General features: G+C 43.8%; 2 protein-coding genes and 1 non-coding gene across 3 annotated transcripts; all 3 read right to left on the bottom strand.

Moving 5' to 3' along the window:
- Positions 1-4,486: 4,486 nt before the first annotated feature.
- Positions 4,487-5,440, bottom strand: LOC144230318 (olfactory receptor 1F1-like). The gene has a single exon (XM_077762587.1). The coding sequence runs from the start codon at positions 5,438-5,440 to the stop codon at positions 4,487-4,489; it is 954 nt and encodes a 317-aa protein (XP_077618713.1).
- Positions 5,441-17,134: 11,694 nt separating this feature from the next.
- LOC144230320 (olfactory receptor 1F1-like) lies at positions 17,135-18,070 on the bottom strand. Its single transcript, XM_077762589.1, has one exon. The coding sequence runs from the start codon at positions 18,068-18,070 to the stop codon at positions 17,135-17,137; it is 936 nt and encodes a 311-aa protein (XP_077618715.1).
- Positions 18,071-21,728: 3,658 nt separating this feature from the next.
- LOC144230491 (U6 spliceosomal RNA) lies at positions 21,729-21,837 on the bottom strand. The gene has a single exon (XR_013334777.1). It is a non-coding gene; the product is annotated as a U6 spliceosomal RNA (small nuclear RNA).
- Between the last annotated feature and the right edge of the window lie 1,396 nt (positions 21,838-23,233).

Below are 23,233 nucleotides of genomic sequence, written 5' to 3' on the forward strand. Positions count from 1 at the left end.
GGAACCCACGAACCCTAAGATCATGACCTGAGCCTAAGTTGGACATGTAACTGGCTGAGTCACCCATGCGCCCCTTTTCTGGTTATTTCTTAAACCTATAGATTTATTTCAAAACCTAAGTTTTGTTTTGGTTCAAAGCATACTAAAAATGAAAGACATGTGATGATACAATTCAGTCCTGGGTCCTAATTCAGACACCTAAAGGTCACATGCAAAAAAACTGTCCTTTATTGACCTTGGATTTCAAGCCTACAATACCGTTTAAAAACCAAGGACAAAACTGGATGCCAACGTTATTCTCTTACTTCTCAGGAAGACTGGCTGGGGCCTGCCTAGTTATCTCACAAAACAAAGCCTAAGTGGCTGCCAGGCAGTGACTGGAGAAGGCGGGGTCTATAGGGCAAAACTGTCCCCATAGGGTCAGACCACAGTACCCAAGGCCGGTGGGTGTGTGATACTCCCACGAAGCAAACCCCTCCCCGCACCAGGAGCTGCTCTACGTGCTATGGGCTGTGGTGCAGGTGAGGGCCCAGCAAAGTCATTGTCACCTACTGTCCCCAGAGGATGGGGCCTGGGCTGCCTGACATCCTGCACCTACTCCCTGGACCCTGGAGAGTCTGGAGCAGAATGCTCCTCACCCCTGCTCTGGAGCTCAAAGCCAGGATTCCCAGTGTCCACACCCCCAAACAGGAGAGCACTGGGAAGCTGTTGGGCAAGTAAGTGCTGGTTAAGGAGCTGACATTCAGTAATCAGAATTTTAGTTCATGACAACCAGTAAACACAACAATGAATGGTTTTCCAATAGGGCAGCAGGGGCCAGCTAGCACATCTGCTGCATGGGGTGCCTGGGTGGCTCGGCTGGGTGTCCGACTCCTTATCAACTCAGTGGGTTCGTGAAATCAGGCTCCTTTAAGGAACACTTCGCAGCCTGCCTAGGATATTGTCTCCCTCTCTCTTCTCTCTCTTTCTGCCCCACCTGCACACACCTCCCTCTCAAAATAAATAAATAAAACATCCCCAACTGAAGCCTACAAATTGAAGGCATGCATCCCCTAAAGACACAACACAAGCACTAGGGGTCGTAAAGGGAAGCATCGTACCTGTAGTGTTTCTTGGGGAGGAGGGTGGGAAGAAGAGTTAGAAATTCTCTAAAACTCAAAACTACATATGCAGCTCCACAATGACAAGCGCTAGGAAGGAAAGAATTCCAGAAGTGTTACAGGTGGATTTTCCAGAGAGGACACTAGGGAAGTAGCCTTCAAACAGAGACCAGAAGGATCAGATAGGGGGAGGAAGCAGGCGACAAGGGAATATTCCAATAAGACACAAACATAACTTTTAGATAAACTTGAATGGCTGCAAGAAGTATGAAAGAATGTTCAGGCTCACTAGTAATCTAAGAATTAAAAATTGAAAAAACAAGATGTCCGGTGTATTACATGAGCAGGCTGTGTGTGCGCGTATGTAAATGTCTTGGGAAAGGGGGAAAATACTATCCATCTATTGTGACAATGTTAAAAAATACATATTACTATTAGTCCCATCAATTACCTTCTCAATACAAGGAAAAATATAACATTGTAATAGTGAAAATTAAAAACAGCCTAAATGAATAAATACACAAAATATGATATAGCTAATAAAAAATGATTTTCATTTATTTTCATTGGTAGAGCAGGTCTCGTCCTCACTTCCCATTGTCTCGAGCCCACCCTAGTTTCACCTTCAATTCCAACACTGCCCTAACAGTTCTAGAATATTTCATCCAAGAGCAGCAGAACACACATTCTTCTCAAGTGCACATGAAACATCACCAAGAGGGACCACATCTGGGCCATGAAACACACCTTAGCAAATTTTAAAAAATAGAAAGCATAGAGTATGCTCTCCAATCACAGTGAAACTAAACTAGAAATTAATTTAGCGGGAAAATACCAAAATATTTGTGGAAATTTAACGACACACTTGTAAATAACAAGTGGTTATTTAAATCTCAAGAAATGTCAAAATATTTTGAACTAAATGAAAACAGACATACAACTTACCAAAACTTGTGAGACGCAGTGAAAGCAATCCTTAGAGGGAAATTTATAGCACTGGATGCGTATATTAGGGAAAAAAGACCTAAAATCAATCATCTAAGTTTCTCCCTTGAGATCTACAAAGGAACAGAAAATTAAAATCCACAGTGAACAGAAGAAAACCCATAATAAAAATTAGAATCGAAATCAATGTAACTAAAAACAGGAAGCCAATAGAGAAAGCCAGCAAACAAAACCAAAAGCTGGTTCTTCGAAAAGATCCACACGTTTGATAAACCCTTAGCCAAGCTACCCAGCAAGAGAGAAGACACAAATATTACTGTGAGAAATGAGAAAGAGGTCATCATTATGAATCCTCCGGACATGAAAAAGACACTAAAGGAATATTACTGTGAAAACTAATAAAAGGAAACTTCACTTTGAAGGCAGCAGGGAGGCTTAAGCTCCCTACTATGTGAGAAGGAGGAGCTCTCAAATCCTGCCCTTGATCATCAACCGCAGACCCAACAGGAAGAGATGTGTCGTGAGTAACTACCTGGCTATCCCAACAGGAGAAAGAAAGGTTTTGTCCTTGCCCAGAAAGAACCTAGCCAATGACAATCACAACTCGGCCAATAAGGAAGCACTGCATTTCAGAACTCCGCTGACTCCCGTGGACTTTTTGCTTGTAACAGCCCCTCCCAACTCCCCATCTTTCTCTATAAAAGAGCAGTCCTCTTTGTTTTCCGAGAAACCCTATGGTTTTGTCATTGCATGCATGTCACTAATTGCAATTCTCTCCTATTTCCAGATAAACCCATTTGTGCCGGTAAGATAACTTTGTTTAAGGTCAACAATATGAGGAACTCTATGCCTATAAATTTTATATTGGTAAAGGATGAAACAGGAATAAACATTATAAACATATGCACCTAACCACAGGCCACCAAAATACATGAAACGAAAGCTGGGGGATTCTTTCAAAATTTCAAGGAACAGGTACTATATGGACTAAAAATTGAAAATGTTACCATCTATTCCATTAGGCAAACATATCGATATACAAATATGATAAATATAAAAATCACATGATAAACTCAGAAACATCCTCTGATTCTGAGTTCTGTCCATTTTTATGCAAGATGTCATTTTACCTGTCTCTCTGAAAGGAAACTATGCTGTTTTCCTCTTTGTTCCTCAAAATCCAGAGCATCCTTTTCAGTGATGTTTTAAACTAGTTTCAAATGTTGGTCAGATTATGTTCTGCAATCATTTTCAAAACAAATTGAGTTATAACGTTATAGTAAACTTCCCTTATGTTTTACTTTAGAAACAGAATTACTAGTCAGCATATTTTGCTAGAGCAACTTGATGGAAATATACAAGTACAGCAGAATAAAACTGGAGACTAGATAGCAATTTAGAAAAGCTTTATTATAAAATTATAGTGGAAAATCAGGATACAAATTAGTAACTATGTAAAATATCTCAGTGTATTGACCTAAACTGAAGGCAGCATGGTAAAAAGATGCAGTTCACTGACACAGCGGAGATTCTGGAAGATATTCTTGTTTAACTTACACTTATTCCTGTTGTAATGCTGTGTGACCCAGAAAACTCAGATAAGATAAAAAATAATTAGCTTGAATTTGTGGCAGAATTAGGGCTTCTCAGAGCCCTACATGAACCCTTCCCTTTCCTGCCCCAACACCAGTCTGACCCTCCCATGAGATGCGCCCCTATCTCTATGTCTCAATTGTGAGAAAGACAAACCAGCCCTGACACCCAGGAGCTGGCCTGGCACTCACAGATAGGTGCTGTGCTCTCCGGATGAACATGGAGGAGCTCTATACCGCACAGGGCTGCTCTGTGACCATTATGGAGCAAGACAAACAGAGACCAGTCTGTAATCATGTCTGAACACTGTCCGAGCCACAAAAATGACCAAAGTCCCGCTATGCTGGCTGATACGAGTTACTGCTACTTCTTTGCCAATCACAGTCTTGCCTTAGTCCAGTCTTCCCTCCTCCTAGGTTAAATACTTTAAGATACTCCATCAGAATCTTCCCCACTATGTGACAGCGTGTAGTCTAGAGCACAAACCCAATTCCTTAAATCCTCACTAAATTCATCTCAGACTACTCGTCTTTTCTAAGTCCTAATACTTTCCTGCTAAGATGCCTCACTACTCCCCATGGTATGTATTCTCCCTTCTGAGCCTAATAAACCACTTATTTAACAAGACATATGTTCCTAGTGGGTTTTGGGCTGGAGGGCACTAATAAGTGGAATAGGTTATTTGGTAAAAGGATCTTTCTTTCCATCCTTAACCTGAAGAGGCTACATCAAATCTGGTCTCCCAAGACAGATACTAGATGATTCCCTTATGAATGACAAATGCTAAGTTTTGCACAACAGACAAAGCAACATGGTCTCCTTAGAAATTAGTTCCCTCCATGATTTTCTTAGCCTATTCGATTACCAAGAAGAAAAATATTCATAGCAACCACTTTTCCTAAAGCCCCTTTTAGGTCCTTGTTTCTCAGGCTGTAGATGAAGGGGTTCAGCATGGGAGTCACCACTGTGAACATCACAGCAGATGCTGTATCTGCCTCAGCTGAGTGTGGGGACAAAGGGTTGAAATACACAGCGATGATGGTGCCATAGAAGAGGGAAACCATGGCCAGGTGCGAGCCACAGGTGGAGAAGGCTTTCCATCTTCCCTTTGTGGACGGGACTCTCAGGACAGCACAGGTAATGCGGACATACGAAGCCAGGATGCAAATAAATGGAGCGATCATGATCAACCCTGCTTCGATAAGAATCATCATCTCATTGAGATGTGTGTCCGAGCAGGACAGTTTCAGGAGGGGTGTCACATCACAGAAGAAGTGGGGGATGGCATTGCCTGCGCAGAACGAGAGTCGAGCCATCAGCAGGGTATGCAATAGAACATCCAGGTTGGCAAGGACCCACGACCCAGCAACCAGCAGGGCACAGAGCTGGTGGGTCATCTTTGTTGAGTAGTGTAGGGGGTGGCATATGGCGACAAAGCGGTCATAGGCCATCACGGCCAGGAGGAAATTGTCCACGTCCACGAACATGAATACAAAATACATCTGTGCGAGGCACCCAGAGAAGGAGATGGCCTGAGTCCCCAGTATGTGGTTGGCCAGCATCTTGGGGACGGTGGTGGAGGAGAAGCAGATGTCCACGAAGGACAGGTTGCTGAGGAGGAAGTACATGGGGATGTGCAGGCGGGGGTCTGCGCCGATGGCCAGGAGGATGAGCAGGTTCCCCAGGACCGTGGCCAGGTACATGCTCAGGAAGAGCGCAAAGAGGAGCTGCTGCTGCTGGGGCTGCCTGGAGAGCCCGAGGAGGAGGAACTCGGAGACGCTCGACTGGTTTGCCCCCCTCATGGGGCTGGACTCAGATGCACACAACAGAGGCAGAGCTCAGAAACCTGGAAGTTACGGGTTTGGATATGACAATCCAAGCTCCAGCCACATGCTCACGTTAACGAAACCTGCATCAGAGTTGCTCGGTCAGGATCGTCCCTGATCTCCGCACCTTCAACTTCCAGCTGCCATCCTAGATGACGCTGGTTCCAGTGGACTAATCTGTAAAATTTTACCAAATATCTGGGGCTCCTGGGTGACTCAGTCGGTTAAGTGTCCGACTTCAGCTCAGGTCATGATCTCACGGTTCGTGGGTTCGAGCCCCGCGTGGGGCTCTGTGCTGACAGCTCAGAGCCTGGAGCCTGTTTCACATTCTGTGTCTCCCTCTCTCTCTGACCCTCTCCTGCTCACGCTGTCTCTCTCTCTATCTCTCAAAAATAAATAAAACATTAAAAAAGTTTTTATTAAAAAAATAGAATTTTACCAAATATAAAAACAACAAACAGGCACAAACACAGCCTCTTTGCCATTATGTAATGTTTCTTCTAACAGTCCCAGATTTCCTCCCACTTCTTAGCAGCTCACAAAGATAACTGAAACAGATGATTATTACTGGGTTTACCTCAAGCTCCAGCTGACAGATCCAGGGCTCTTCCTATTAGTCCCTGGGTCTGGAATTTTTTTTTTTTTAAGTGTATTCATTTCAAGAGAGACTGAGAGAGCAAGTGGGGGAGGGGCAGAGAGAGAGAGAGGGAGTGAGAGAATCCCAACTAGGCTCCACACTGTCAGCACAGAGCCCGATGCAGGGCTTGAACTCACAAAACATGAGATCACAACCTGATCCAAAACCAAGAGTCAGATCCTTAACTGACTAAGCCACCTGGGTGCCCCAGTGCATCTGGAAGGTTTAATAAAGGAAGCTCTTCTCATTTTTTGGGGGGGGGGGAAATACATATATATGATAATATATGATATATTATCATAAATATTATTTATAATAATAAATAATGTCATAATCCTACCTAGAAGGAGTTTGTACTGTTGCTCTCAAGAGTTCTTCACCTTTGAGGAACATACCAGTGCTCTTTTTTATTATAAAGATTGGAAAGTATTAGAAATATTGGTAGATTCTGACCAAGTAAGCAGCAGAGGTTCATGGTCTGAGCCCTCTGTGCATAGAAGGATGTTCTATGGGGGGGGGAATCTAGAAACAGGTATTTACAGTGGCCTCCATGGCCACTGGGACCAGATTCCCCGAGGGCCTCATTAGAGACAAGCAGAAATTGTCCCACCGATTTCCTGCTCCCTGTGGACCCAACAATGATGACAAAGTATCAGGATTTAACCCCTGGGTCAGAACTCAGAGACAAAACAATCTGGGCAGACATGAGTCTCAGAGAAAATTCCCTGAGACCTCAAATTGCATCAGCCTGCTGATCTGGGCTTATGTCTGTGGATCTGAAAATCCTATTGTTAAAAGGTTTTTCTTATTTCCTTAGGTCAGAAACTGGGGTTATTGCAGTGTTAACCGAGTGAACCCCTTTCTCCTTTCATACCTGGTCACTTACAGATAGGAATGCTGGCAGGAGGGTGCAGGCTGGCATTACAGAGTTGTATTAAATCCTTTAAAGCATTTGGTGTAAAGGATAACCTGTTTGTAACTGGACGGTGGGGTGGGGAAGAGATCCATCAGAGAGAGCACAGCATGCCATGATTGAGAAACCCCAGGCTCCTGGAGTAGATTCTTTCCCAGTGTTTTCCCAGCTCACAATGGGTCACCCTTTTCTGAGAATGGTCCCCTAATCCAAGAGTCACAGGGCGGAAGAATCCAGCAGCACAATTTATACTCCAACACATCCTGTCCAATGAGGATTCCTGATTGGATTAGGGAACCCAGAACTGAGGCTGAGGACTTGCGGGTGATTCTCAGTTTTTCCTTTTCTTCTTCCTTTTCTCTTTTCTCTCCTTCCTTCTCTCTGTCCCTCCCTCCATTCCTTCCTCCTTTCTTTCCTTCCTTTCCTTTCCTTTATCTCCCTCCCTCCCTCCCTTCCTTCCCCTCTCTCTTTATCTTTCTTTCTTCCAGAAGTAGCTAGGGGAGGGAGGACTTGGCCTGAATTTGTAAATCCAGAAGCTTGCAACTCTCTCCTGATTACTTCAAAGATGGAGAAGCAAAGTCTATAGAGAAGGGCAAAGAATGCAAACAGAGAGAAAAGTAGAGATGAGCTGGAGAGATGGCCGTCCAGTTCGGAGTTCAAGTCCTTTTCTGATGACTGACTACATCGTAGCCTCACTCACAGTTCTTAGTTGCAAATGACAAAAATCAAGTCTTAGTGACTTAAGCAGAAATGGATTTTTTGAACATGATAATGGATTCCCTTCAAAAACACTGAGCAGGTGAAGAACCAGACTCAGAAGGTCACACACCAACTACAATGGCCCAAATCATGCCACAGAACTGTTTTGATTAGTCTATCAATGTTTCTGCTGCTGCCAAGCATAAATGTTACAGCTATCACTGGACATGGGATGCCACCAGCAGCACTTGGGAATCCATCTTCCTGCAATGACTGCCCCTGCTGGAAAAAGTCCTCCTGGCCTCCCCTTCTTCCTGTCAGAAGTGGAGTCAGGATATCTGATGGGTAGTCATATGCCCACATCTTAGCCGCAAGAGCAGCTGGGAAATAAGTTATTCAGGGTTTCCTGTTACATAGGAAGAAGCTGGCTTTTTCTCAACCAGAATTATGAAGTGGGAAATTACCTAAGCTTTAGAAAGGTCATGGGGGAGGGGGGTGGCGCCTGGGTGGCTCAGTTGGTTAGGCGTCCAACTTCAGCTCAGGTCATGATCTCACAGTTCGTGGGTTCAAGCCCCGCATCGGGCTCTGTGCTGACAGCTCAGAGCCTGGAGCCTGTTTCAGATTCTGTGTCTCCCTCTCTCTCTGCCCTTCCCCCACTCATGCTCTGTCTCTCTCTGTCTCAAAAATAAATGAACTATAAAAAAAATTTTACAAAGGTCATAGAAGTTGGAAAGCCAAAAAAGCATGATAAATGCCCACTAGAATCCACTCCTCCACTAGCACACAGCATTAACACATATCCCTGTTACCAATTCATGCTTCAGTAGAAGAGAAACTTTCTGCCCTAACATAATGCAATTACACTGCTCACTATACGGGACCGACTCAAGCCCTTCAGTCACTGTATCCAGGCCCATAACCAGGAACTCTGCTACTCCCATCCTGTTCCCACTGTGACATTCTATTACTTCTGAATCAAACCTGAAAGCTAACCAGTAACTACATTGCTATGTGTATGTAAAACAGAGGAACAAAGGCAGAGAAAAGAAGTAAGCTAGCTGGCAAAAACACATAGACAAATACAAACAAAGGAAAGAAGAAAATATGACTGGAAGCTGTAGTGTTCATTTCCACAGGTAGCCATGAATCTTTAGTTAATGTTAATAATTTTTCTTATCCACAATCTAATTCGTGTTCTCTTTGTCGTTAGTCAGCATCTTAGCTGTTCCAGTTTCTAAAATCTGATACAGTTTCTAAAATCTGACCCCAACTTTCAGGTCACAGAGATCTGACCACCTTATGACCTTGTCCATATAAGATTATCTTAGTCTTTCATTAGCTGTCATCACAGGACATGGCAATTCCAGAATCCTCTCCAGGAGATCTTTCCATCCATACTCCTCTCTGCTACCATTGTGTAGCAGCAAAACTATTTCCAGTCATAGTCAAAGTCCTAACATTAGAATCTCTTTTTTGGTCAGTTTATCCAACAGTAAATTGAGCCCAAATGGGCCAGCGAGAAGTCTCTTCAGATCCCAGTGGTGGTGGGGTAAGAAGCAAAATTGTACAAGTGGATCATCAGATATTACAAAAAAGTGGTGCCCACTTCTTTACCTCTTGTTTCCTTGCCCCATAAATTCCTTGTTGGTAGAAACATACCAGATGTTGTTCACTGGTATGAAACTTACATTGTATCCTGCAAAACAGCACCCCAACCTCACAGGGTCCCCTCAACTGGTGCCCAAAGTGAGTCTTCAAAAGACCATTTCTCTATTCTACAAGGTCAATTATTCCTGACGATGGTGTACAAGTATATATCAGTGAATCACACGGACCCCAGCCTTATCCCTTATATTAGTTATCTATTGTCAAGGTAACAACTTAGCAACTTAAAACAGTAAATATTTACCTCACACAATTCCTATGGGTCAGGAACCTGTTAATGGTTTAAATGGGATGGTTCTGGATCAGGACTTGTCATGAGACTGCAGTTGTCAGTAGGGACTCAGTCATCTGAATGCTTGACTGTGGCCGCAGGATGGTTTTCCAAGATGGTGCCCTCACACTACGTTTGGCAGGAAGCCTCAGTCCCTCACTTGAACTTCTCCAGGGAGCCAAGTTCATGTGTCCTTGCAATAGAAGTGAACTGGCTTCCCACAGAGCAAGGGATTCAAGAGAGCAACATGGAAGCCAGAACATCTTTTATGATGAAGCCCCTACAATCACACATCAGCATTTCCACAACATTCTGCTGTTTGCATGGTGCTGAGGAGAGAATGGTTATGTCCTCACCAAGTTCATATATTGAAATCCTAGCCCCAAGGTGACGGTAGTGTTCTAAGGAGGTACGGCCTTTGGGAGATGATCCAGTCATGAGGGTAGAACCCTCACTAATCATATTACTGCCCTTATAAAGAAGATCTGAGAAAGCTCTCTTGTCCCGTCCAGCGTGTGAGGTTACACTGAAAAGACTGCCATCTATGAACCAGGAAGTGGGCTCTCACCAGACACCAATGTGCCAGCATCTTGATCCTGGATTTCCCAGCCTCCAGAACTGTGAAAAATAGATTTCTGTTGTTTATGAACTACCAAGTCTATGGTATTTTGTTAACAGCAGCCCAAATGGATTAAGACACAAAGTCGGGGCACCTGGGTGGCTCAGCCAGTTAAGCATCCTTCTTCGGCTCAGGCCACGAGCTCATGGTTTGTGAGTTTGAGCCCTGCATTGGGCTCACTGCTGTCAGCACGGAGTCTGCCCGCTTCGGATTCTGTCTCCGTCTCTCTCTGCCCCTCCGCCACTCTCTCTCTTAAAAATAAACATTAAAAAAAAAAAGACGCGAAGTCAGCCTAAGTCAACGTGGGAAGGGACTACACAAGACCAGGATCATTGGCGGCCATCTTGGCAACTGGTTACCACATACCTTTTATTATAAAGTGAATTCCGCCCAGAAATGATGTTGGCGGGATGCTAAGTAAATGGAATAGATCCATTCATCCCTTAGACACATCCTATCAGTCTTTAAGCCTCAGGCTGATTAATGCCTCATTGTGCGTATTAGTGTCCCTTTCCTGAGTGCTTCTGTACACTCCCTGAAACCTATGCTCACATAGGTTTTCTACTTGTATCATACACTTTCATTATAACACCCTGATTAAGTGACAAGTGATACCTGGAATGTCGTAAAAATCCTATGTCTGACGCACAGGGCTCACACCTTAAACTCTCCTTTAGGTCTGCGGTACAGACCACTGTCTCCAGAACCAAATGCATTCATCAACATTGCCTCCTACACAAGAAATCATGCTAAGCTTAAAGCAGCAATTCTCAAACATTAACTAGGCGTGTTGTTAAAGTGAAGACTCTGATTCAGGAAGTATGGGATGCAGCCTGAGATTATGCATTTCTAACAATCACCCAGGATAAGCCTAGTCCTCGAAGAAAGAGGTGCCCTTACGCTGAGAAGGGCCCGAGACGCCTACACCCTTTCGTGTGCCGCTGGCTCCTCAGCCAACCCTGCCTTTTGAAAGGATATCCAAATTGGAAGCCAGACCTTGACGTTGGACAGTCCCAGCCTGTGGAAGTAGGAGATAGGAGTCGTGAACACCTGTAACTCCTCCGAACTGGGAATGGCAGACAATCCGACAAAGCCCTAAAGGACTGGAGCAGGTGGACTGAGGAAGACTCATGGGACCCACCAGGTGCCCAGGTTTGGTAGGCACCAACCCCAGAGTGCCTCTTTACGCCATTTCAGGGTAAAAGAGTCAGAGCCACTTAACGGCAACGCAGAACCCCCACTTCACGCTGGAGCTCCCTTTCCCCAGCGCTTTGGTGAGAGACTACGCAGCCCCTCCTCTCGGAGACTGCACAAAACTGCGGCTGCGCAGAGCGGAGGCCCCGCCCCTCCTGCCTAATTGGGTAAGAGCACGCGGGGCGGGAGCAACTCATCCTCGGATTGCATCCGTTTGAGGGCTTGTACAGCGCTTCCGGGAAGTGACACCTCCCGGTCCGCCTCTGCAACGCTGCGCCTGCGCGTGGCGGACTGGCCTAGGGAGACTCGTCACCGCGCGCTGGGACTCCAGACACCTCGGGTTGGGAGGTGGAGGTGCAAAATGTAAAGGGGCCCAAAAGGTTTAGTAATCAAAATAAATAGTTTTTCAATGCAGTGGGTTTTTTTTTTACCAAGCAAAGTTAATGCAAAAACGTCTTTTAGCAAAATATCAGAATTTTAAAGATAAAATCAGTAAACTAGCAGTTAATCTAATATTATATAAGACCTTCCCTTAGTCAAGAGAAATTGTCATATGGCATTTCTCTCAGTTGAAAGGCAAAAGTTTTGAAAGCAGTACTGATGAGTTTACCTCTACTAAGTTAGTGTCAAAGATAAACACAGCCAGGTATTAGTTAAAGCAATGAAAACCGATTTTATTCAGTAAATACTGACGGTAGGAGGAGCTGAGCTCCATTCCATTTTCTCCAGAGGTGATTGGCCATTTTAAAGGAAGAATGAGGCAGTAGGGAGACGGAATGGCAGGAGCTTGAGCAGTTAAGGAAATGAAAAATTACAAAAAGCTGGGTGAGGGAGTTGGGCCTTGTGAAATCCATCTGGCTAACTTCAGGTGTTTCTGCAACAAAGCGTTCATTCTTACGGCAGCCTTAATTTTTCTGAGGCAGGCAGTAAGGGCACCTAAGGTCATACCAGGGATGTGGCCTCGAGCTGTTAGATGCTGTGTTACTGTTTGTTCAAGTCTTCTAGACCAAAGTTGAGCATAGTCAAGGAGAGGGAGTAGTCTGTCTAGAGTTTGGTCAAGGAGAGACTCTGTCCTTAGAAAAGTAAAATTGTAAAAGACTCTGGTTTGGGTGTAAATAAAATATTGTGGTTAAAATAATGTGAGTTTAGGGGCACCTGGCTGGCTCAGTTGGTAGAGCATGCAACTCTTGAACTCAGGGTTCTTGAGGTGGAGCCCCACTCAAGTTGAGTTGGGCATGGAGTCTATTTAAATAATGATGATGATGATAATGTGAGTTTATTTTTTTTAACTTTTTTAAAGTTTATTTTTGAAAGAGGGAGAGAGAGACAGAGACAGAGCATGAGCAGGGGAGAGACAGGGAGAGAGGGAGACAAAGAATCCGAAGCAGGCTCCAGGCTCTGAGCTGTCAGCACAGAGGCCGATGCTGGGCTCGAACTCACCAATGGTGAGATCATGACCTGAGCTGAAGTCGGACACTCAACCAACTGAGCCACCCAGATGCCCCAACATGGAGCTCACTTCAGATCCTCTGTCTTCCTCCCCCCGCCAAAATAAATATTAAAAAATAAATATACCCACTTTTAAATTTTTCAGTATTTTTTCAACCACTTTAAATGTAAACAATTAACCATTAAAAATACATTAAAACATGCATATCAGGTTTCATTATGGTATGGAAGGTTTGATATGACGTGGCAGAGGGCTGAGCCAAGCCCGCCGACTCCTTTAGGAAACTTTTTCATCATCCTCTACAGTAACCTCCCCATACTGATTCATTCATATAACAATAATTTATTCAGGTAAACAATTACTGAGCAACTACTACATTTCAGATACTGTTGAAAAACCCAGTCTCTGCACTCATGGACTACAGCCTAATTAGGGCAGGGAGGATAGGAAGAAAAACACAAAGGAATTCCTAAGGATACTGACTTTTACTACTCATTATTCAAGAAACATGCACTTTATGTGAGCCAGACCCAGGACGTAACACTGTGTACAAATGTGAATAATGAGCCATTTCTTCTTCTTTTTTTTAATGTTTTATTTATTTCTAGGAGAGAGAGAGAGACAGCGTGAGCAGGGGAGGTCAGGAGAGAGGGAGTCACAGACTCCGAAACAGGCTCCAGGCTCTGAGCTGGCAGTCAGCACAGAGCCCGACGCGGGGCTCGAACCCACGAACCGCGAGGTCACGACCTAAACGAAAGTCGGACGCTTAGCCGACTAAGCCACCCAGGCACCCCAATAATGAACCATTTCTTAATTCAAGAACCATATATACTCATGGTGGAAGTCCCCAGAAGAATACAAACACCTGCACTAGAAGGTTGTACAGGTCCTATGGGGAGGATAAGGCAAGCAGTTCTAGTGGGGTGGTGTACTGGGTTCCTAGGCCTGCCACAGCAGAGCACCATAAATTAGGGGAGTTTAAACAACAGAAATGTATTCTCTCACAGCTCTGGAAGGTAGATGTCCAAAATTAATGTGTTGGCAAGGCTGCTTCATTCTGGAGGCTCTGAGAGATAATCTGTTCCATGCACCTTCTCAAGCCTCAGGGACTGCCATCAACCTTTAGTGTCCCATCACTTAGCATTGCCTAGTGTCGCTTGCAGATGTACCACTCCAATCGCTACCAATCCTCAGATGGCATTATCCCTGAGGGTCTTTGTGTCTTAGTGTCTTCACATATGTTTTCTCTGTGGGTGGCTATGTCCAAATTTCCCTCTTCTTAGGAGGACACCAAGTCATTGCAGTATGGCCCACGCTAATCCTCTAGAACCAAATCTTAACTTGATTACATCTGTCAATACCCTATTTCCAAATAAGGTCATATTGATAGGTACTGGGCGGTAGGACTTGAACATCTCTTCTGCAGGCTGGGGGACACTGCGGTAGGGAGTAGTATTGAGGAATGACAGGAAGGTAGAATACGGAGGACCTAGCGGCTGGGCCCGTGGGACTATGGAAAGCATGGGAGGACTGCAACATTAACTGGGAACCATTAATTGAGATAGGCAGTGCAGGCAGGAGAGACATGTGCCCATGCTCGGTGGGATGGATCGTGGTGTGATGGTGGCAGTGGGAACTCGATGGGTTCTAATTCGGAAATGTGGGGTTTGAAGACATTCAGGTTGGACGCTGGATCTACAGGTCAAGGGGAAGTCTGACCGATATGGATTCAGAAGTCACCAGAACATAGATGTGGTTAAAGACATGAAGTAGATGTAATTTCCCAGCGACTGAGCACAGAGTGAAAAGAAATCCAAGAATAAAACCAAGAGGAAATTGTCCTCAAACATTTATGAGATGGTAGAAAAGGAGGAGGTGGGAAAACAAAGCGGGGGGAAAAGACACCATCAAAAACAAGCAGAGGCCAGGGGCGCCTGGGGGCTCAGTCAGTTGGGCATCTGACTTCAGCTCAGGTCATGACCTCATGGTTCGTGGGTTCAAGCGCCGTATTGGGCTCTGTCCTGACAGCTAGCTGAGAGCCTGGAGCCTGGAGCCTGCTTCGGATTCTGTGTCTCCCTCTCTCTCTGACCCTCCCCTGCTCACGCTATTTCTCTCTCTCTCTCTCTCAGAAATAAATAAAACATGAAAAATTTTTAATAAAAAAACAAGAGATCAGCGTTTAAGGAGCTAATGGAGTAGTGAGTTTTAAAAAGAAACTAATGTTAAGCAGTGCCACATGCACAGAAAAATCAAGCAAAATGACTGAATAGCAGCACTATTTTGTAAAATTATATCTTCGAATTAAAAAATACTCAATGTTTAATGTTTCAGTAAATAGTTACTAATGTGGCAAATGGACTAGACCCTAGTGCTTAACCTTTTGTTATACAACATGGTACATCTTTTCTTTTGTTATCATTCTGTTACAATTATTAAAAGATGTCTCAGGGTGGGTTCTCCGAAAGCACATGCTTTTTGTTCACCTATTCAATCTTAAAGGTTTGCATGTGTAATATGTATCAGGAGCCAAGATTTTTACCAGCGTCCAAGGTGAATAGTTTATGCATGTGATCCCCGAGCATCCACAATCTTTAGAGGTCACTAAGGACAAAGAGGAAAGAGGGAGAGGAAGCAGCAATAAACAGACTACACAGAATCACATACGTAATAAATCAAAGAGGAGTTTTCTATGGGAACTCAGGAAAGGGAATGAGAATCTCAGCCTAGAGGAATCATCAAAGGCTTCATAGGGGAAATAGCAGCTTGGATCTTGAAGGTTCAGAGAAGGACTGGCCCTCAGCTGGAAGGACTAGGCGTCCTGAACAGATGACATAGCAAATGATAACATAACAAATGTTAATCTGTTTCTCCAAAATCAAAGGAACACCTTATGCTAAATATACTCCGACAAGGCAAGGCAATGAAATGGGATGATGAGACACTGCTGGACTGTTTCTGTCTCCTCCCCCCTCCCCCCCCCCCCCCCCCCCCCCAAAGTTAATATGTTGAAACCTAACCCCTAATGTGGAGTATTTGGAGGTGGGACCTTTGAGAGGTGACCAGGTCATAAGCTGCGGAGCCTTCACGAAGGGATGAGTGCCTTCATAAATAGACCCCAGAGAGTTCCCTCACCCCTTCCACCACATGAGGACACAGAAGGAAAAAAACAGGAATCTGCCTTTCATCAGACACTGAATCTGCTGGCACCTTGATCTTTGAGAATTAAAAGCTTGTTGTTTAAGCTACACCAGCGTATGGTGTATTGTTAGAGCATACTAAACGGACTAGTAAGAGCCCCAAAAATTATGAAGTGTTCTTTGGATCCTGTGTGAGGCTAAGGAATGTACATTGAGCCAAAGAATGGGCCATCTCGGCACAGGAACATGTGACCCCACAGAGAACCTCAGTGACTATTTTTCACCTCTATTGTTCTTACCCTCAGGAGACATCAGATTTCCTTTTAGGGTTTCTAGGCTCACCGTTTGGTTTTTTTTTTAACGTTTATTTTTTATTTTTGAGAGAGACACAAAGTGTAAGCGGGGGAGGGGCGGAAAGGGTGGGGCACACAGAATCCAAAGCAGGATTCAGGCTCTGAGCTGTCAGCACAGAGCCCAATGGGGGCTCGAACCCACAAACCACGGAGATCATGACCGGAGCCGAAGTCGGACGTTCAGCTTAGTGAAGCGCACCAAGGCTCATTCTTGATAATAAGCACTTGATAAGTGCCTCCAAAGCTGCACGATTGTCAACTCAGAAAATTACACAAGAACCCCCTGCGGACATTAAAGGGGAAAAAATGCTGATGCCTGGATCCCACTCCAGAAAATTAGATCTAATTGGTCAAAGTTGTGTCTAACATCTGTATATATGCTGTCAAAGCTCCCCAAGTGATACTATCATGTATCCAAGATTCAAACACACTGCCTTCTTCTGAGAGCATTTCCAAAAAAAGAAGTGGAAAAAAATTTGTTACATGTAACTTTTTAGAGTGATCACCTAGAAAGGAAAAACTTGTCCTTTATGCGAAGCAATATAAAATACAGTAATTAGAAACAAATAAAATTACCTATTTAAAGGAATAAGGTTGTACTTAAGTCTGAATTCATTCATAGCTGTGTACTGAGACTATGCTAAGTTCCTTGCAAACACTTTGATTGCTACATTTCAGTGAATTGGCAAAGATAAATATACCCGGAATGATAGCTCCACCCTAATGTCATCACTAAGAGCACGTCTTCCTTTCCATCATTCTTTGTAGGGCCCCTTTCAAGTCCCTGTTCCTCAGGCTGTAGATGAAGGGGTTCAGCATGGGGGTCACCACTGTATACATCACAGTAGCTGCTGTGTCCTTTTCAGAAGAGTGTGAGGATGATGGGTTGAAATACACAGCGATGATGGTGCCATAGAAGAGGGAAACCATGGCCAGGTGCGAGCCACAGGTGGAGAAGGCTTTCCATCTTCCCTTTGTGGACGGGACTCTCAGGACAGCACAGGTAATGCGGACATACGAAGCCAGGATGCAAATAAATGGAGCGATCATGATCAGAGAACCCTCAGTCAGAATCATCATCTCATTGAGATGTGTGTCCGAGCAGGACAGTTTCAGGAGGGGTGTCACATCACAGAAGAAGTGGGGGATGGCATTGCCTGCGCAGAACGAGAGTCGAGCCATCAGCAGGGTATGCAGTAGAGCATTCAGGCTGGCAAGGACCCACGACCCAGCAACCAGCAGGGCACAGAGCTGGTGGGTCATCTTTGTTGAGTAGTGTAGGGGGTGGCATATGGCGACAAAGCGGTCATAGGCCATCACGGCCAGGAGGAAATTGTCCATGTCCACGAACATGAATACAAAATACATCTGTGCGAGGCACCCAGAGAAGGAGATGGCCTGAGTCCCCAGTATGTGGTTGGCCAGCATCTTGGGGACGGTGGTGGAGGAGAAGCAGATGTCCACGAAGGACAGGTTGCTGAGGAGGAAGTACATGGGGATGTGCAGGCGGGGGTCTGCGCCGATGGCCAGGAGGATGAGCAGGTTCCCCAGGACCGTGGCCAGGTACATGCTCAGGAAGAGCGCAAAGAGGAGCTGCTGCTGCTGGGGCTGCCTGGAGAGCCCGAGGAGGAGGAACTCGGAGACGCTCGACTGGTTTGCCCCCCTCATGGGGCTGGAAGCTTGTGCCCAGAGGCAGACGGTGCAGGCAAAATTCAAAAGCCTGAAAAATGATGGTCAAAGTGGAGCAACTAAGAAGACTTCAGGGAGAAAAGCTGTGACGCAGGTGAGACATTAGAGCCTTGCTCCCTGTGTGTTTCGGCCAGTGATGGCCTTTTGGTGGCACCATTCTTTCAATAGCAAAACGAGGGCAGTGTCTCTGGAAGGACGTTGAGAGATTGTGACAGTGGTTTTATCCATAAATTATTTGTATGTGTGAACTTTCTACCATGACCAGGTATCTTTAAATAGTGTCATAAATCGCTAAAGGTACAAAACTATGAAAAGAGACATTAATATTTATAATGAGTGCTGCAGAACACATGCTCTGTGGTTACCACAGAGACTCACACATAGTAAGCATATACCTTAATATAGGATATTGATTTCACTGTTGTCGTCAGTGGTGTTGCCTTAGAGAACATTTTTTGGTTGCATTATCTCTAATCTGGACACGTTACACATCGCTAACATGTTGGCTCTGCAGACGATATCAGTAATCACTCAGTACGGCAGTGCTGCTGCTGCTGCTGCTGCTGCTTCCTGGGCTCACGTTTTCTGCGTAATTATGGAGCTCTGAGCCAGCCCTTCTTGGTTATGTCCACTGAGCTCCCTCTAGTCTAACTAGTAAAATGGAAATGGAAATGAGCCAGACACATGGGCAGAAACTCGGCCAATTGTTGGGGCGCCTGGGTGGCTTAGTCAGTTAAGCGTCCGACTTTCGCTTAGGTCATGATCTCGCGGTTCGTGGGCTCGAGCCCCGCGTCAGGCTCTGTGCTGACTGCCAGCTCAGAGCCTGGAGCCTATTTTGGAGTCTGTGTCTCCCTCTCTCTCTGACCCTCCCCTGCTCACGCTGTCTCTCTCTCTCTCTCCTAGAAATAAATAAAAATATTAAAAAAAAAAAAAGAAAGAAAGAAAGAAAGAAAACTCGGCCAATTGTTTCTCCTTACAGTTCAGGTATCAGAAACAGACAAGGCATACATGGTCACATATGATCGCAAGGGACAAATGATGATCTCAGAACTGTTTCTTTGGCTCCACTTAAAAGAAAGATGTAGTGAGGCGTGCCCCCGGAAAGGGTTCCACCTTAACAATCAGTGATCGATAAAGTCCCACTGATCTGACTCTTACCCGAAAAGAACAGCAGTTATGACAGTCACCAAGAGTCCCAGACTTGCTTCACTTTTCCAGACCTGGCCAGAGATTATTGGTTTGAGGGAAAGGGACTGTCTTTGGGGTTTTCAGGCTAAGTCTGCATGAACAAGGGCTGGAACACATAGACTCAGTCCTTGGTGCAGGGAGGAAGTTTGAGGGAATCAGAGGGCCAGCTCTTTATGAGAGCCACCATGGCCACTAGGGCCATATTCCCTAAGAGCCTCATTAGAGACAAGGAGTGAGTAATTGTCCCTTTTCATCTTTGTGCTGGTTTGGATCCAACATTGATAATAAGGACCTAGTGTTGGAGCTATGTAATTGCTGCTTTAGGGCTTGGCAGCACTGGAAATGATACAATACTGGGGGAAGTCATTAGCAAGAATTTTTCTGCTAGAGAAAACTTACAGTCCTATATTTTGTACCCCACTCCCACTGGGTCAGTGTCCTTGTTAGGAAATATACATGATGCCACATATGAATTAAGAGAATAAACTTTGAATTCACACAGATGTGTCCTTAATTCCCAGATCTACCATTACCAGTTGTGTAACCTTGAGAAATCTATCAACCTTCTCAGAACCACAAAATAATATTCACCTTGTACAGTTGTGTAGATTAAATGAAGTAGCTTATGTTGAACATCTCATGACCCCTAACCTCATCAATGCACTGGGCTTGGCCCATGTCCAGTACATAGAAGCTAAAGGTGTTAAGTGATATCTATGTCTTTCATCCTCTACTCAATCATCTGTGTTCTGGATAAATATCATTTGTAAATAGTGTCTTGTGTTCATCTTCATATGGCAATAGACATTTTTATAAAGGGTCAGCTGACAAGCTTTTATTCTATATTCTATATTTTATTCTATATTTAATGAGGTAGAATATGAACCATTATTGAGTCCATTTATAAATTAGTACAACATGGATGCCAATGAGGAACAGAATTTCTGAGTCCAGGAGGCATCACCACATAGCACTAAAGACAAGACCTGGCTTTAAGGTGCCCATAAAGTTTTTAGTCTTATGCACTGTAAAATTTACTTTCCTGAGTTCATAATATTAAAGGGTTACTCAAAAAACCATACACTTCGATCAGAAGTGCCAGTTGAGGGGCGCCTGGGTGGCTTAGTCGGTTAAGCCTCCGACTTTCGCTNTAATTAATAAATAATATATAAATAAACATTATAAAGAATATATTCTTCATGATGATTATGATGTCTTCATAAATATCACTCACCTGTTCCTGGTAACTCAAGGTAAGAACTTTAGGGCCATAAGGACTTCTCATGTCTCCATCAGATATATGTTACCAGATATCAAGTTCTGTACATTCTATCTCCAAAAATAGGTCTAAAAATACCTCACAATGTTAGTTATCAACAATCTGTGAAGGAGAGGAAAAATAGTCATGGGATTACTAAAGAAATCATTTGCAAAATGAAAACTAACTTCTATCAGTTTAAGGAGAAGTGGAATCTATTGGTCGATGTAATTGCAAAGTCCAAACTTCTTGCAAATTTCAGGCAGGGCTAGATTCAGGGGCTCAAATAATGACATCAGAACATGTATTTCTTATCTCTCTATTCTGTTTATTTCTGTTTGACTTCATTCTACAGACTGTCTCTCCGTGTGGCAGATAAAATGGCCAGCAGTGGCTCCAAACTCACATCCTCCTAAACTAGTAATCATTGGGCACATAGAACTTCTACCAGTGTTCTTTTGTAATTCTTTAAAAAAAAATTTAGGGGCACCTAGGTGGCTCGGTTAGTTAAACGTTCAACTTTGGCTCAGGTCATGACCTTGCAGTCCCATCCGTGAGTTCAGGCCCCTCATTGGGCTCTGTGCTGACAGCTCAGAGCCTGGCGCCTGCTTTGGATTCTGTGTCTCTCTCTCTCTCTCTCTCTGCTCTTCCCCCACTCACCTCTTGTCTCTCTCTGTCTCTCAGAAATGAATAAACATTAAAAAATGTTTTTTTAATTTTTTTAAGTTTACTTATTTATTTTTGAGAGAGAGGGAGAGAGAAAATCCCCCAAGTAGGCTCTGTACCACCAGGATCAGAGCCTGATGTAGGACTAGAACCCATGAACCATGAGATTATGATCTGAGATGAAATCAAGAGTCAGACACTTAATCGACTGAGCCACCCAGGGTCCCGCTTTAAAAATTTTTTTAATGTTTTATTTATTTCTGAGAGAGAGTGCAGGATCAGAGAGAGGGGCGTACTGAGGATCCAAAGCAGGCTCTGTATTGACAGCAGCAAGTCACAAACCACAAGATGCGGGGCTTGAAGTCACAAACCACAAGATATGACTTGAGTCAAATTCGGATGCTTAACTGACTGAGCTACCCAAGCACCCCTAAAATTATTTTTAAAGATTTATTCTCTTTCGGGTGTAGGCACTGTGGGGTAGTACAGGGTACAGAGATTTGGAATGAGGCTTTGCAACCTTTATAAAATATGGAATGCTTCACAAATGTGTGTGTCATCCTTGTGCAGGGGCCATGCTAATATTCTCTGTATAGTTCCAATTTTTCAGTATATGTGCTGCCAAAGCAAGCATGTGATTTTTTTTTTTTTTTTAGTAAACTCTACCCCCAACAGAGGACTGAAATTCAGGACCCAAGATCAAGAGTCGGATGCTTTATTGACTGAGCCAGCCAGGTGCCTTGCCAGTGTTTATTTATTAACTTCAGGCAAGACTGTGATAATTTCTTCTTGAATCACATGGCCAAATCCAAACCAATCATTCTGGATAGGAGAGCGTGGTGTTTTGGTAATCTTGGGTTTTAAACCCAATCCATTCCATGTGGGAATCCAGTGACGTACATTATCATCGGGACTAAATGTAGGAAGGGAGGAGTTTTCCAAACAGATCCAAAGAATGGAAATGGGAAGGAACGTCCTTGAACAAAAAATCTGGTTACTAAGATTCCACTAGTTCTTCCATCAGTTGAATTGAACAAAGGACTGGAGAAGGAACACTTAAAAAAAAAAAAAGGATAAAGTAGTAAGCTGTTCTAAAAGTTAAGGTGAACTAAACAAAAAACAAAATCTGCAATTAATGATAACTCAGTATCAATGAGCACCCCTAGCACCTGGATGTTGGCTTCTAAACACCATTTCCTATTAAAAGGAAACAGGATTCCATAGAGAAAAGGCTGATTCCAAGTCTGGGCAGGAATAAGATAAGGTGACTCTAAGACATTATATGTGTGTAAGTAAGAAAATACTCAAAGTTCAATGAGAATATTTCTAAACTGCAAGTGACTTTCAAATGAACCACCATATCCATACAGAGTGTTTATGTACTATTCTTAAATTTTTTCTTTAGGCTTGAAATTTTTCAACGTAAAGATTTGTGAATGAATAGACATCTTTAAAAAGAAATAAAGATGTCACATTGAAAAGACTTCCTCCACTGGCCAAATTTGTAACAATTTGAGCATCAACTAAGTAAACAAATAATTATAAGTGATTACAAAACATTAAAATATTAAAATCTGGGTATCAATAATAATAGTATAAAAAAGAGAAAAATGTAAGGTAATTTGCTATAACCGGAGGTGAAAATCAATAATTAAAGGGAAAGAATTTAGCATGTACCCTGTCTTTTAAAAGTGATCTGAAGTTCATCTTGGGTTTATTTTGGGAGGAAAGCTCTTCTTTACAGAACAATGCCAGTTAAGAAATAATGAAAAATGATAGAACTAAGAAATCTTCATTCTTTTATTCCTAGGGAAATAAGTGATTGATACAATGATTATGAATGAATGTTAGAAGCAGTATGTAATAGGCGCACCTGAGTCAGTGGAGCCTCTGACTCTCGATTTCAGCTCAGGTCACGATCTCACAGTTTATATGGTTGAGCCCCATGTCAGACTCTGTGCTGACAGCGTGGATTTTGCTTGGGATTCTCTCTCTCTCTCTCTCTCTCTCTCTCTCTCTCTCCCCCCCCT

The sequence above is a fragment of the Crocuta crocuta genome, unplaced genomic scaffold, assembly GCF_008692635.1.
Source record: "Crocuta crocuta isolate KB4526 unplaced genomic scaffold, BGI_CrCroc_1.0 scaffold234, whole genome shotgun sequence".
Lineage (NCBI taxonomy): Eukaryota > Metazoa > Chordata > Mammalia > Carnivora > Hyaenidae > Crocuta > Crocuta crocuta.